The following is a 14,001-nucleotide window of genomic DNA, read 5'->3' as shown; positions in this document are numbered from 1 at the left end:
TAGGATCCTACGGTCTTGGCGTGCATCCGTGCGTCGCTGCGGTCCGGTCCCAGGTCGACGGGCACGTGCGTCTTCCGCCGACCACTGGCAACAACATCGATGTACTGTGGAGACCTCACGCCCTACGTGTTGAGCAATTCGGTGGTACGTCCACCCGGCCTCCCGCATGCCCACTATACGCCCTCGCTCAAAGTCCGTCAACTGCACATACGGTTCACGTCCACGCTGTCGCGGCATGCTACCAGTGTTAAAGACTGCGATGGAGCTCCGTATGCCATGGCAAACTGGCTGACACTGACGGCGGCGGTGCACAAATGCTGCGCAGCTAGCGCCATTCGACGGCCAACACCGCGGTTCCTGGTGTGTCCGCTGTGCCGTGCGTGTGATCATTGCTTGTACAGCCCTCTCGCAGTGTCCGGAGCAAGTATGGTGGGTCTGACACACCGGTGTCAATGTGTTCTTTTTTCCATTTCCAGGAGTGTATTTCCATTAATGCTCTCAAACGAAGTGAGTGCAACACATACCTCTGTTATGCGTACTAATTTCCATTACGGTCTCCTAATGATTTTAATCCCGAATAGACGATGGAGTTTATAAACTGATGTTACATGTTCTGCTAAGAGAGAATTCTTTGAATTTACCCAATAGACTAAAAGATTACAAATCACTGAGCATCTGGGTGAAGTACTGAGGACTCAGATCGGTTAGAACGCAGCGAAAATCTGAATCCCTTTAGGGCAATTGCATGAGGATCCTGAGCATTCGAACAAAACTTTAAAATTACTCATGCGATTGTCTCATAGGTGGTCTCTTTCACAGATATTACATAATTTTCCAGGAAACGAAAGTTATGCGTTCCATTCAAAGTAAGTCGTCAGTATTCGCACATCCTATATTTTAAGGTTTAATCTGGAAGTACAGACATGATAGAAGAAATGATAGCAAAGCGCCGATTTTTGCCCAAACTAATCCTCCAGGATAAATACATGCATGAACAGTGTCTCTAGCCAAAATTTCCTAGAAAGCACATCGAGGTTTCGAGTATAACCCATTGACACTCCATTCGGTTGTCCGGTTATGCAATTCGCTTTTTCTCGTCGCTGAGTTGCGAAAATATGACTTGAAATTGGATCTGCAAAGTCTCTGTAACTCAGAGAAGCTGTTCATCGAGGATGGGTAACGTAGAGAGGTCACAATTTTCGAAAAGGTTTTTAGCATGCCACTATGTTATCTTTATCGAGAGTTTTCTAAGCACTTTTGAGAGTTAAATATCAGAATATGCGATGAAGTTGTGTGTGACAGTATTTAATGACTGAATGCTGATGGTCTTACCAAGGGCACCGAGCCTGTAGTTCATGGTGACGAATACGATGTCATCAACCTCCAGGAAGAAGTCCGGACCTAACGAGCTGGAAGCACCAGAGCCACTTGTCAGCGAGCCTCCATGGATGTACACCATCACGGCAGCGCCTCCAGTGGATCCGTCAAGCTGAGGAATCTGGAACACAGTCCATATCGACGTCTTGGGTGCTGCAACGAACGCTCCGAAAAATTTGCTGCTTCAATGAACACATTAATCGAGGCTAAAGAATGCTCTTTATGAACAGTCTCTGAAACAGAATGTTCGCTAACGTGAAATTTCCTGACATTTAAAAGTGTGTGCCGGACCGCTTTGCTCGGGCAAACGTTCCACCGACTGAACTATCCAGGCACGATTCGCGAACCGCCGCCCTCATGGCTTTCCTTTCATAAAAGTGTGGTGGTTTATGCGTGCGTAACTCAATGGTAGAGCAGCAGCCTGAGAATTTCAAATATTCTAGGTTCGAGTCCCGGCCCGACACACGGATTCAGCCTGCCAGGACGTTTTAGTTCTCTTCCACTTGACTCCGTTATATCTGATTATAACTGCACATAGTCCTATGAATTGAGACATGGTGTCCGCGAGGGAGACAAAAGGGACCTCTTGCACACTTCTGGAATCTGGATACAGACTTTTTGTTAATTCCAGAATTCTTTCGAATTCCTAGCGACAATATTCACTTGCCAAAGAACTTTCGCTCGCCCTGTCTGGTGGCACACAGCTGATCAGGAATTTGAATGCCTTCACAATGAAAATTAATCTTTGGAATAAAATAAATGAGCAGTAATTAACATGAACATTAAATTCCGTCTCATATAACTGCTGTTCCAGATAAGGCGTAATTTGATTATATACCATTACTTTTGAATTTATTCTGAACTCCTGTTAATGACCGTGACTTCCCATATTTAGCCATATTCTCTACAGTGAAAGTAATTTAATAAGAAAGCGGTACTCTATTTCTCATTTAAATTCATAATCATTTTCATTACTATGAATTATATGGATATTTTTATGTTAAGACGACTCACTCCTCCAAAAACTACGAATGAATGGATTTTTACAATGGCTGTAATTAATTTTATGTTGTTCTTTAGTGACTAGCGAATCTTGTCGGTATTGGTAAGGATTCATACTCTGCACCTGAGATTTCTCTCTAGCGTTATATAATCTCTGGCCAACACTCGTGGTAAGGCGAATCTCACAATATTTCGTAAGATACATGTTACATGTGGATAAATACGACGTGCTACTTGCACAACGAAATATGTTAATAAAACATTGAAATGGCACCCAAAACTCTTTTTTCACTCCTTAGAAATGTGTTTCCTAAATCGTCAGGTTATTTGCAAAGTTCACCTGAAAGGTACTTCAGTCACCGAATTTCATCTCAGCCTAATTCGTGAAATTTCAGAGACGTACGACCAAGGAAAGAAAGCATCAGGAGGAGGAGGAGGGTATTGGTGTTTAAAGTCCCGTCGACAACGAGGTCATTAGAGACGGAGCGCAAGCTCGGGTGAGGGAAGGATGGGGAAGGAAATCGGCCATGCCCTTTCAAAGGAACCATCCCGGCATTTGCCTGAAGCGATTTAGGGAAATCACGGAAAACCTAAATCAGGATGGCCGGAGACGGGATTGAACCCTCGTCCTCCCGAATGCGAGTCATGAAAGCATCAGTAGATCGTCGACCAGATGAAGAAATGCACTTCTCAGGCACCGTTGAATTGTCAATAAAACAACACGCAGATGCATCGTATGCAGCAAGAGCAAAAAACGTAAATGAACTGCGTTACAGCACTAAACGACGGCCGGCAGCGGTGGCCGAGCGGTTCTAGGCGCTGCAGATGGAAAAGCGCGACCGCTACGTTCGCAGGTTCGAATCCTGCCTCGAGCATGGATGTGTGATGTCCTTAGGTTAGTTAGGTTCAAGTAGTTCAAAGTTCTAGGGGACTCATGACCTCAGAAGTTAAATCCCATAGCACTCAGAACCATTTGAACTAAATGACGTGATATTGGACTTTATTTAAATGAATTCATTTGTACTTTTGGCTGTTAAACCATTGTTTATTACGCTTTAAATTTCGACATGTTGTCATTTTCGTCATTGTGGTATGTTGCAACCTAATAATATGAAGCTGTGCCATACTATGTAATAGCATTTACACGATGAGTTGTAAATTAATCATCTGTTCCAAGTGCCATATACGTATTAGAGCTGGCGAACTAATGATGTAGCCGGCCGCGGTGGTCTAGCGGTTCTAGGCGCTCAGTCCGGAGCCGCGCGACTGCTACGGTTGCAGGTTCGAATCCTGCCTCGGGCATGGATGTGTGTGATGTCCTTAGGTTGGTTAGGTTTAAGTAGTCCTAAGTTCTAGGGGACTGATGACCATAGATAGATGTTAAGTCCCGTAGTGCTCAGAGCCATTTGACCCATTTGAACTAATGATGTAAACACTGAAGTTTAAGTTTCGAGTAATAGGCTTTTCTGATCCAGTTAGCACCCTTACTTCACGAAATTTAAACTTCAGTGCTTATATGACTACTTCACCAGCTATGTAACACATACTGTTCGCGGAACAGCTGATAAATTTACAACACCTTATGCAAATACTTTTACACAGCGTGGCTTAGTCTTGTATTACTGCGTGGGTTACAACATCCCACAATGCTTGAAAATGACAATAGGTCGAAATTGCAATCGCAATAAATAATGTTTTGACAGCCAAAAGCGGAAGTAATCTCGTGTAAAAGTTTCACAAAGCTGTGGACCCACTTATCTGATATGGGGTTGTCTGTTGTGCTTGCACTGGAAATTCACTGACCAACCAGAACATTATGATCAGCGACTTCCTATCGACGTAAATAAGTCCGGACGAAAGCAACGTCATCTGGAGAGGAATGACTGATAGCCAGACACGCGCACGGAACGCGTAGTATCAGTGGGTGTGTTCTGCCGGTGCATAGTGGGGAGTGCGCGCGATCGAGGGCACATTCTAATGGCCCGGAGGCTCGGCACGAGCATTTCGGAAACTGCACGACTTGTCGAGTGTTCGAGGTGTACTCTGGTGAGTGTCTTCAAAACGTGGCGAAACGAAGGTGAAACCATGTCCAGACGTCATGGGGTTGGGCGACTACCCCTCATTACAGATGTCGGACGTCATAGTCTGCGTAGAGCGGTAAAACAGGCCAGGTGGAAAACTGTGACGGAACTAACATCAAACTTTAATCCTGAGCGGAGCGCAAGTGTCCCTGAACACACAGTGCACCGAAAACTCCTAACGATGAGCCTCCGCAGCCGACGACCAATGTGTAAGCCAATGTTAACAGACGACATGGCACTGCGACTGAAATTGGCACGTGACCGTCGGCACGCAGTGGCAGAGCGTTGCATGGTCTGATGAATCACGATACCTTCTTCATCGTGCCCATCGGAGGGCGCGAATCCGTATTCTTCCAGGGGAACAGCTCATTAACAATTGTACTATGGAAAGAATGAAATTTTCATTCTGCAGCGGAGTGTGCGCTGATACGAAACTTCCTGGCAGATTAAAACTGTGCACCGGACCGAGACTCGAACTCGGGACCTTTGCATTTCGCGCGCAACTGATTGGAAATTCTCATTCTGGAAACATCCCCCAGGCTGTGGCTAAGCCATGTCTCTGCAATATCCTTTCTTTCAGGAGTGCTAGTCCTGCAACGTTTGCAGGAGAGCATCTGTACAGTTTGCAAGGTAGGAAACGAGGTACTGGCAGAAGTAAAGCTGTGAGGACGGGGCGTGAGTCGCGATTGGGTAGCTCAGTTGGTAGAGCACTTGCCAGCGAAAGTCAAGGGTCCCGAGTTCGAGTCTCGATCCGGTATACAGTTTTAATCTGCCAGGAAGTTTCAACTGTACTGTGGGCTCCATTGTGCTCTGGGGAACATTCACGTGGGTATCCATGGGTCCAATGGAGGTCGTGCAAGGCACCATGACGGCCAAATATTATCGTACACCCCTTCATAGCGATAATATTTCCCGAAGGCACTGGCATCTTTCAACAAGATAATGCACCATGTCACAGGGCCATGAGTGTGGTGGAGAGGTTCGGGGAACACAGTGGCGAGCCCTAGTTGATATGCTGGTTCCTCAGCTCACCAGATATGAACTCGATTGAACACATCTGGGACGTGATTTAACGTGGCATCAGAGCTCATCGCCCCACTCCTCGGCATTTACGGGAATTAGCTGACTTTTGTGTGCAGATGTGGTGCCAACTCCGTCCACCGACCTATCGAGACCTCATTGCTTCCATGCCACAACGTGTCGCCACTGTTATCCATTCAAAGATAATGGAAATTAGAGCTCGTACTGAGGCGTTCAGGTAGTCGTTTTTCCCTCGTTCGATGCGCGAGTGGAACGTCGCAGACGCGAAAGGAGGAAAAGTCGTGTACCCGACGTGTTTATACCAACTTCAACGGGCCGTGCGCATGACAGGTGTTTCATTTACGTATTATGACACATAGAGCGCCATCTTTTGATGAATCTTCACACTATTTCTTTTTTTCTGCCATACATTTTCCCCCTTCTCCGATAATATTCCGTTGCAATTCTAACCAGTGGTGTTATTTCTACAGCGTTTTGAAAGTTTAATTTTAAATTATAATCACCCTGTACATTAAATTTCCTACGAAATTCTAACCAGTGGTGTTATTTCTACAGCGTTTTGAAAGTTTAATTTTAAATTATAACCACCCTGTACATTAAATTTCCTACGAAAAAGGTCCTATTCATTTTTTATAGGCCAATCTCAGGTAGTTTCTTGACACATAGGCCACAAGTGTCCTGCATCAAATTCTTCGTCTCGTCCTCCTATACACTACTGTGGTACGCTGTGAACAATGATAGCGTTTGAATAACACATAAAATGAATAATCACATTAAATATGCTCTAAGACCCGCCAGGATAGCCGAGAGCAGTCTGAGCTCGTAGTCTAGGGGTATCATCCTAGACTACAACTCAAAACGTCAAGTGACTACGTTCAGTGACCGCAAAAAATTTAAAACTCAGCCGGCATGGTAGCTCAGCGTGTTCGGTCAGAGGGTTAGCAGCCCTCTGTAACAAAAAAACTGAGTTAATCGATCAACAACGAACTCAAACGGATGTCTTACGACGTCCGCCCCGAGCAGATTCAACGAACAAAAGAGAGAAAAAAAAAAAAAACAGCGCTAACGCGCTGCTTCCTGGACTCGGGTAGGTGTGCCGGTCCCGGATCGAATCCACCCGGCGGATTAACGACGACGACCGATGTGCCGGCCAGCCTGGATGTGGTTTTTAGGCGGTTTTTCACATCCTGCTAGGTGAATACCGGGCTGGTCCCCATGCCCCGCGCCTCAGTTACACGACTCGCAGACATTTGAAACACATTCACACTATTTCACGATTTACACTAGACGCAGACAGCTGGGCTACACTAATTCTGTCCTGGGCGGTATGGGGTGGCGACAGGAAGGGCATCCAGCCACCCCTTAAGATTCACCTTGCCAAATCCGTACTTAACCCTGCGCGCAATGCGGGATAAAAACTGTAGAAAAAAAAATGTTCTAACTCAAAAATCATTCGGAATAGGGAACATGTCCACATGACGATTTATGTTCAGCTTCCGTATTACAACCACCACTCGAATCATGTATCTTTCCTCCTTACTCATCCTGTATATGACACTATTTTGCGACGTAGTCACCAAGTCTCTGTAGCAGTCGGAATGTTGTACCAGTCGCTCAATTCTTCGACAGTAGAAATCTTCTCCTTGGTCGCGGAGCCGTTGGAGAACCGCTGTGTGAAAGTCCTCATCGACGGTGAACCAGCGATTACTGCGAATCAGTTCCTCGATTGCCTGACACTGTAGCTGTGGTCGATGTTGATCAGCGTCACCCACGTCTGTGCGGCCTTGGTGAAGTTGTTGCACCGTGCCACTGCGGCTGGATGCGACATGGCATGTGGTCCACATACCACCAGCATTTCACGGCGGATCTGTGTGTAATTTATAGATTTTGGCCATAAGACTGTTTTAACTTTAGAGTACCGTTCGAGTTAATGCTCCGTTTCCCTCTGACATTGTGACACACCTGTTATCCATACCACAGGAAAACTGTGTGTGTAGGAAACCGAGAATATGTACTCTGTTCTGACGAAGCACAATTCTTTGCAGTTGTCTTAGTGTGGGACGTCATCTGTAACTTGGTTTCCGAGCTCAGTACCTACTTAGTTTAAATGATTTCTGAAAACTGTGTATGTAAAATTTATATACCTGTAGCATGTATTTAATATTTAAGTAAGGAAATATTGTAATTCGTTTAGTATAATAGAGAGTGTTCTTGCCGATAATAATCACAATTGCAGCCGTGATATCGTTGCGTTAGGCACAGATGAAGCATGCACAGATGCGGCATGACTTGTAACGTTTGCGATAACACTCACTTGAGATGTCGAGGGGAATACAAACACCTGAAGATAAGAACCTGAAGATAACGGCGGAAGGTAAGTTTGATATTCACTCCGACATAGAAGTCAATAGAAAAGGTGAAGCTGCCGAACAGTTCCTTCATGTAAAGTTACTCAGTATTTACAGCCGTTTTCAGCGTGATTCATTACCATCAAGTATTGGATGAAACATCAAATGAATAATACACCTCGATTTGACGGCGTTAACGTATACGCTAAGGTGACTAACGTCATGGGATAGCGATATGCACATATACACTACTGGCCATTAAAATTGCTACACTACGAAGGTGACGTGCTACAGACGCGAAATTTAAGCGACAGGAAGAAGATGCTGTGATATGCAAATGATTGGCTTTTCAGAGCATTCACACAAGGTTGGCGCCGGTGGCGACACCTACAACGTGCTGACATGAGCAAAGTTTCCATCCCATTTCTCATACACAAACAGCAGTTGACTGGCGTTGTCTGGTGAAACGTTGTTGTGATGCTTCGTGTAAGGAGGAGAAATGCGTACCACCAAGTTTCCAACTTTGATAATGGTCGGACTGTAGCCTATCGCGATTGCGGTTTATCGTAACGCAACATTGCTGCTCGCGTTGGTCGAGATCCAATGATTGTTAGCAGAATATGGAATCGGTGGGTTCCGGAGGGTAATACGGAACGCTGTGCTGGATCCCAACGGCCTCGTATCACTAGCAGTCGAGATGACAGGTATATTATCGGCATGGCTGTAACGGATCGTGCAGCCACATCTCGATCCCTGAGTCAAAGGATGGGGACGTTTGCAAGACAACAACCATCCGCACGAACAGTTCGACGACGTTTGCAGCAGCATGCACTATCAGCTCGGAGACCATGGCTGCGGTTACCCTTGACGCTGCATCACAGACAGGAGCGCCAGCGATGGTGTACTCAACGACGAACCTGGGTGCACGAATAGCTAAACGTCTTTTTTTCCGGATGAATCCAGGTTCTGTTTACAGCATCATGACGGTCGCATCCGTGTTTGGCGACATAACGGTGAACGCACATTAAAAGCGTGTATTCGTTGTCGCCATACTGGCGTATCACCCACCGTGATGGTATGTGGTGCCACTGGTTACACGTCTCGGTCATCTGTTGTTCGCATTGATGGCACTTTGAATAGTGGACGTTACATTTCAGATGTGTTACGATCCGTGGCTCTACCCTTCATTCGATCCCTGCGAAACCCTATGTTTCAGCAGGATAATGCACGACCGCATGTTGCAGGTCCTGTACGGGCCTTTCTGGATACAGAAAATGTTCGACCTCTGCCCTGGCCAGCACATTCTCCAGAGCTCTCACCAACTGAAAGCGTCTCGTCAATGGTGGCCGAGCAACTGGCTCGTCACAATACGCCAGTCACTACTCTTGATGAACTGTGGTATCGTGTTGAAGAAGCATGGGCACCTGTACCTATACACGCCATCCAAGCTGTGTGTGACCGAATGCCCAGGCGTATCAAGGCCGTTATTACGGGCAGAGGTGGTTGTTCTGGGTACTGACTTCTCAGGATCTATGCACCCAAACTGCGTGAAAATGTAATCACATGTCAGTTCTAGTATAATGTATTTGTCCAATGAATACCCGTTTATCATCTGCATTTCTTCTTGGTGTAGCAATTTTAATGGTCAGTAGTGTACATATGGCGGTAGTACCGCGTACACAGGTTATAAAAGGACAGTTGATAAGTGGAGCAGTGAACTGTATTCAGGTGACTCATACGGAAAGTCGACCGCGGTGGTCGTGCGGTTCTAGGCGCTCCAGTCCGGAGCCGCGCTGCTGCTACGGTCGCAGGTTCGAATCCTGCCTCGGGCATGGATGTTTGTGATGTCCTTAGGTTAGTTAGGTTTAATTAGTTCTAAGTTCTAGGGGACTGATGACCACAGCCGTTAAGTCCCATAGTGCTCAGAGCCATTTGAAGCTATCATACGGAAAGGTTTCCGACGTCATTATGGCCGCCGACGGGATTAACAGACATTCATCGCGGAATGGCTGTTGGAACCAGACGGATGGGACGTTTCATTTCTGAAGGCGTTAGAGAAATAAAAATTCCGAGCTCCACAGTGTCAAGAGAGTGCTGAGATAACCAAATGCCAGGCATTTACGCGGACAACGCAGTTGCCGATGGCCTTCACGTAACGATCGAGAGCAGCGACGTTTGCGTAGATTTGTCAGTACTAACAGACAAGCAACACTGCGTGAAGTAAGAGCAAAAATCAACGTGGGACGTACGACGAACGTCTCCGTAAGTACAGTGGGGCGAAATGTGGCGTTAATGGGCTATAGCAGCAGACGACAGACACGAGTTCCTTATTGCCTGCAGCGACTCTCCTTGGCTCTTGACCATATCGGTAAGACCCTAGACGACTGGAAAACCGTAGCCTGGTCAGATGAGTCCAGATTTCTGTTGGTAAGAGCTGACCATACGGCTGGAGTGCGCCGCAGTCCCCAAGAAGCTACGGACACAAGTCGTCAACAAGGCACGGTGCAGGTTGGTGATGGCTCCATAGTGGTGTGGGCTGTGTTACGGGAGAACTACACCTACTTCCTTACATATATATTGCCGTACTAGAAGATTTTGGTTTGCTTCCCCATTGACGACGAAGTCGTTAGTGGCGGAGGACTAGGTCGGGCAAGGGGAACGTTGATGAAGGAAATTGGCCGTCTCCTTAACGAAGGAATCATCCGGGCATTTGCTTTCAGTGATTAAGGGAAGCCACAGAAATCCTAAATCTCGATAACGTGACGGGGATTTGAGCAGACGTCCTCCCGCACATTAGCCAAATGTGTCGGCTACCTCACGTCCCGGCTTGGTCATCCTCATTTAAATTTCCCCAATATCTCTGTTACACAGCCATTTGGACTGTAGCGACAGCCCAATCCTAGCAGCGTATGTTTCTGAATTCGATATCTCATATCATCTCTACATGATTAGGACTACGAAAGCTGGAATACTACTCTAGAACGGGTCACAGTAGCTTCTCACCTGCAATATCCTTTACAGATGCTCTCCACTTAGTCAGAAACCTTAAACCAAATGTTAATCATCCAAGTGTCCATCCATGGTACTGACTGCAAGGGGTCGTGTCATTCAATATAATTTCAAGACGTTCATCCTTAATCTTGAAGCCGGATACTATCTGCTTAATTCTCTTTGTCGTAGACGTTCAAAACGGCTCTGAGCACTATGGGACTCAACTGCTATGGTCATCAGTCCCCTGGAACTTAGAACTACTTAAACCTAACTAACCTAAGGACATCACACACACCCATGCCCGAGGCAGGATTCGAACCTGCGACCGTAGCAGCAGCGCGGCTCCGGACTGGAGCGCCTAGAACCGCTAGACCACCGCGGCCGGCTGTCGTAGACGTTATACGCACTGAGTGTGGTGGGCCTCTGAATGTCGACGTCTCCGCCTGCTACAGGTTGGACTGATGGTACATTGATCATTACGTGAAATTTCAAAGTCCAGAGACAACAGAAGTTTCAGATTTCAGTATAGGGACGCAAAAACTAGTCGAATGTCTTCCGGGAATAGGCGTTCATGTAGGTTTCTCTGGAGGTACTAATATTCTGTATATGTAAATACGAAATGAGCCAGTGATAAACACCTAAGTTCAGGCGTGTACTTGCTCGAATGTGACGAATATCACGCTCAGTGCACTGGCCAAACTGGCAGAACACTGAAAGCTAGATTTGAAGAAGTTAAATAAAAGAAGTGAAGTTAAACCTTACTCGGCCTCCGCGGAATATATAAAGTCCAGTGGCCATCGCCCTCCCATGATCAAAATTTAAGAATCCTCCACTATGCTCAGAAGGGAAAGAACGCAACATCGTAGAAGAAATGGAAATAGCTAAGTGCTCACGGAAAGCAGATTGGCGGCTCCTAAAAGACCAGCTGCTGGAATGTACCAAGAATTTACCAAGTGTATTTTGACACTATGAGACAATTGTTTAACGTTAATAGCTAAGCCCTGGATGCTAAGTAACTGAATCGAGCCAGTTATCTTTCCGATTTCTTATTTTTAGAGTTTGCTGATTTTCATTTGTGGGTGCTCTATATTGCGCACACTGTGACATGTAGCTGCCACTGCCGCTCTTGCGCTGTTGTAAATCTGTTTTTAACAAGAAGGTTCATTATCGTCTGGAAGGGGGATTTTTGGGATTGACTTTTGCTATCAGCTTTTGCATTGAGGGACTCTGTGTTCCGTATAGGGTGAAATATAGCTAATCGTGACAGTTTTTATCGTTGATGTAACTATTATTATATTTAATTTTTGTTTTTGCATTTTTCAGCATCCCACATGAACCATGGAACTTGCCGTTGGTGGGGAGGCTTGCGTGCCTCAGCGATACAGATGGCCGTACCGTAGGTGCAACGACAACGGAGGGGTATCTGTTGAGAGGCCAGACAAACGTGTGGTTCCTGAAGAGGGGCAGCAACCCTTTCAGTAGTTGCAGGGGCAACAGGCTGGATGATTGACTGATCTGGCCTTGTAACACTAACCAAAACGGCCTTGCTGTGCTGGTACTGTGAACGGCTGAAAGGTATGGGAAACTACAGTCGTAATTTTTCCCCAGGGCATGCAGCTTTACTGTATGGTTAAATGATGATGGCGTCCTCTTGGGTAAAATATTCCGGAGGTAAAATAGTCCCCCATTTGGTTCTCCGGGTGGGGACTACTCAAGAGGGCATAGTTGTCAGGAGGACAAGAAGAGAATAGAAGCTTTCGAAATGTGGTGCTACAGAAGTATTAGATGGGTAGATCACATACCTAATGAGGAGGTATTGAATAGAATAGGGGAGAAGAGGAGTTTGTGGCACAACTTGACAAGAAGAAGGGACCGGTTGGTAGGACATGTTCTGAGGCATCAAGGGATCACAAATTTAGCATTGGAGGGCAGCGTGGAGGGTAAAAATCGTAGAGGGAGACAAGAGATGAATACACTAAGCAGCTTCAGAAGGATGTAGGTTGCAGTAAGTACTGGGAGATGAAGAAGCTTGCACAGGATAGAGTAGCATGGAGAGCTGCACCAAACCAGTGTCAGGACTGAAGACCACAACAACAACAACAACAACACATTGCATTGTTTGTCAGCAGTGACAGGTACATCTCGAGCATTGGCGAGAAGTAGGAAGGGGCGTAAATGCTGATTTTGGGGAGATTCGGGTATGCGCAATGTTGTTGGCTATAATTAGTATTTGGGACACTCAAAACTGATATTCAGAGTTCCGCTTCCCCATTACAGCAATATATTTTTATGTACTTTAGTTTTTCATTTTTCTTCACCCTGTATTCTAGATATTAATGTAAGCATTTTATAAGTAATTTTTAGAACACCAGTCGTCTATAATAATTGTCATAGTTTGTTGTAATGAACACTGTAGTAGCTCACAGACTGCAAGCATCATTTGCCGAGAGTTGCGTCCACTAGTCTTAGGAGCCTTGTATGTTTTCATATCCGGTATAATGTGAGCAGCCAAAATATGCACACTTCCGGCATGTTTATGATGTAAAGATTTACTGTAGGTGTGATGGCGTTTGGTCTGCATTGGACTTCACCACATGCCGTAATTAGGTAATCTGTTGCCTCCTTCCTATTTATAATTTGGGTTGTGAATTCAGGGACAAAGCAGGTAACATACTTTTTTTACAAAATGCTTTTCGGTTATCTTCTGTTTTATTCTATTTTATAGGATAGCGTGGATTGTTTTTAAACATTTGACAAGGGGCATTTACCTGCTGGGATATCCTATGTACCGATTGCTTCCAAATATTAGTAAGATATCTTATATGTTCTTGGTAATCCAGTCTCACTAAATGGGGTCACGGCACTGTTATGACATTTTGTATTTCTTCTGTCGGTCAGTCCGATGATGCCTAAGTAAAGGTGAAACGCGTCATTGGGAAATAATTTTTAAAAAATTTACCACTGCAACAAAGATTACTTGTTTCTTCATGAGAATAGAAGCATTCAAGGTGTGGTGCTACAGAAGAAAGGTTTGGTGCCACAGAAGAATGTTGAAAATTATGTGGATAAAGAACGGAATGGTGAGAGTCTCCGCAGAATCGACGAGGAAAAGAATATATGGGAAACACTGAACGAAGAAGGGACAGGATGGCATGATATCA

General features: G+C 45.6%; 1 protein-coding gene across 2 annotated transcripts in view; it reads right to left on the bottom strand.

The window, feature by feature from the left end:
* The window catches only part of LOC126094805 (cholinesterase 1-like), a 198,564-nt gene that overhangs the window by 121,343 nt on the left and 63,220 nt on the right, over window positions 1-14,001 (bottom strand). For both annotated transcript variants that reach the window (XM_049909374.1, XM_049909375.1), the window contains exon 4: window positions 1,333-1,498. In XM_049909374.1, coding sequence (XP_049765331.1) covers window positions 1,333-1,498 — 166 coding nt within the window. The remainder of the gene's footprint in view (window positions 1-1,332; window positions 1,499-14,001) is intronic.

Source organism: Schistocerca cancellata, chromosome 8, assembly GCF_023864275.1.
Source record: "Schistocerca cancellata isolate TAMUIC-IGC-003103 chromosome 8, iqSchCanc2.1, whole genome shotgun sequence".
Classification (NCBI taxonomy): Eukaryota; Metazoa; Arthropoda; class Insecta; order Orthoptera; family Acrididae; genus Schistocerca; species Schistocerca cancellata.
This window is presented reverse-complemented; position numbering and strand designations above follow the sequence as displayed.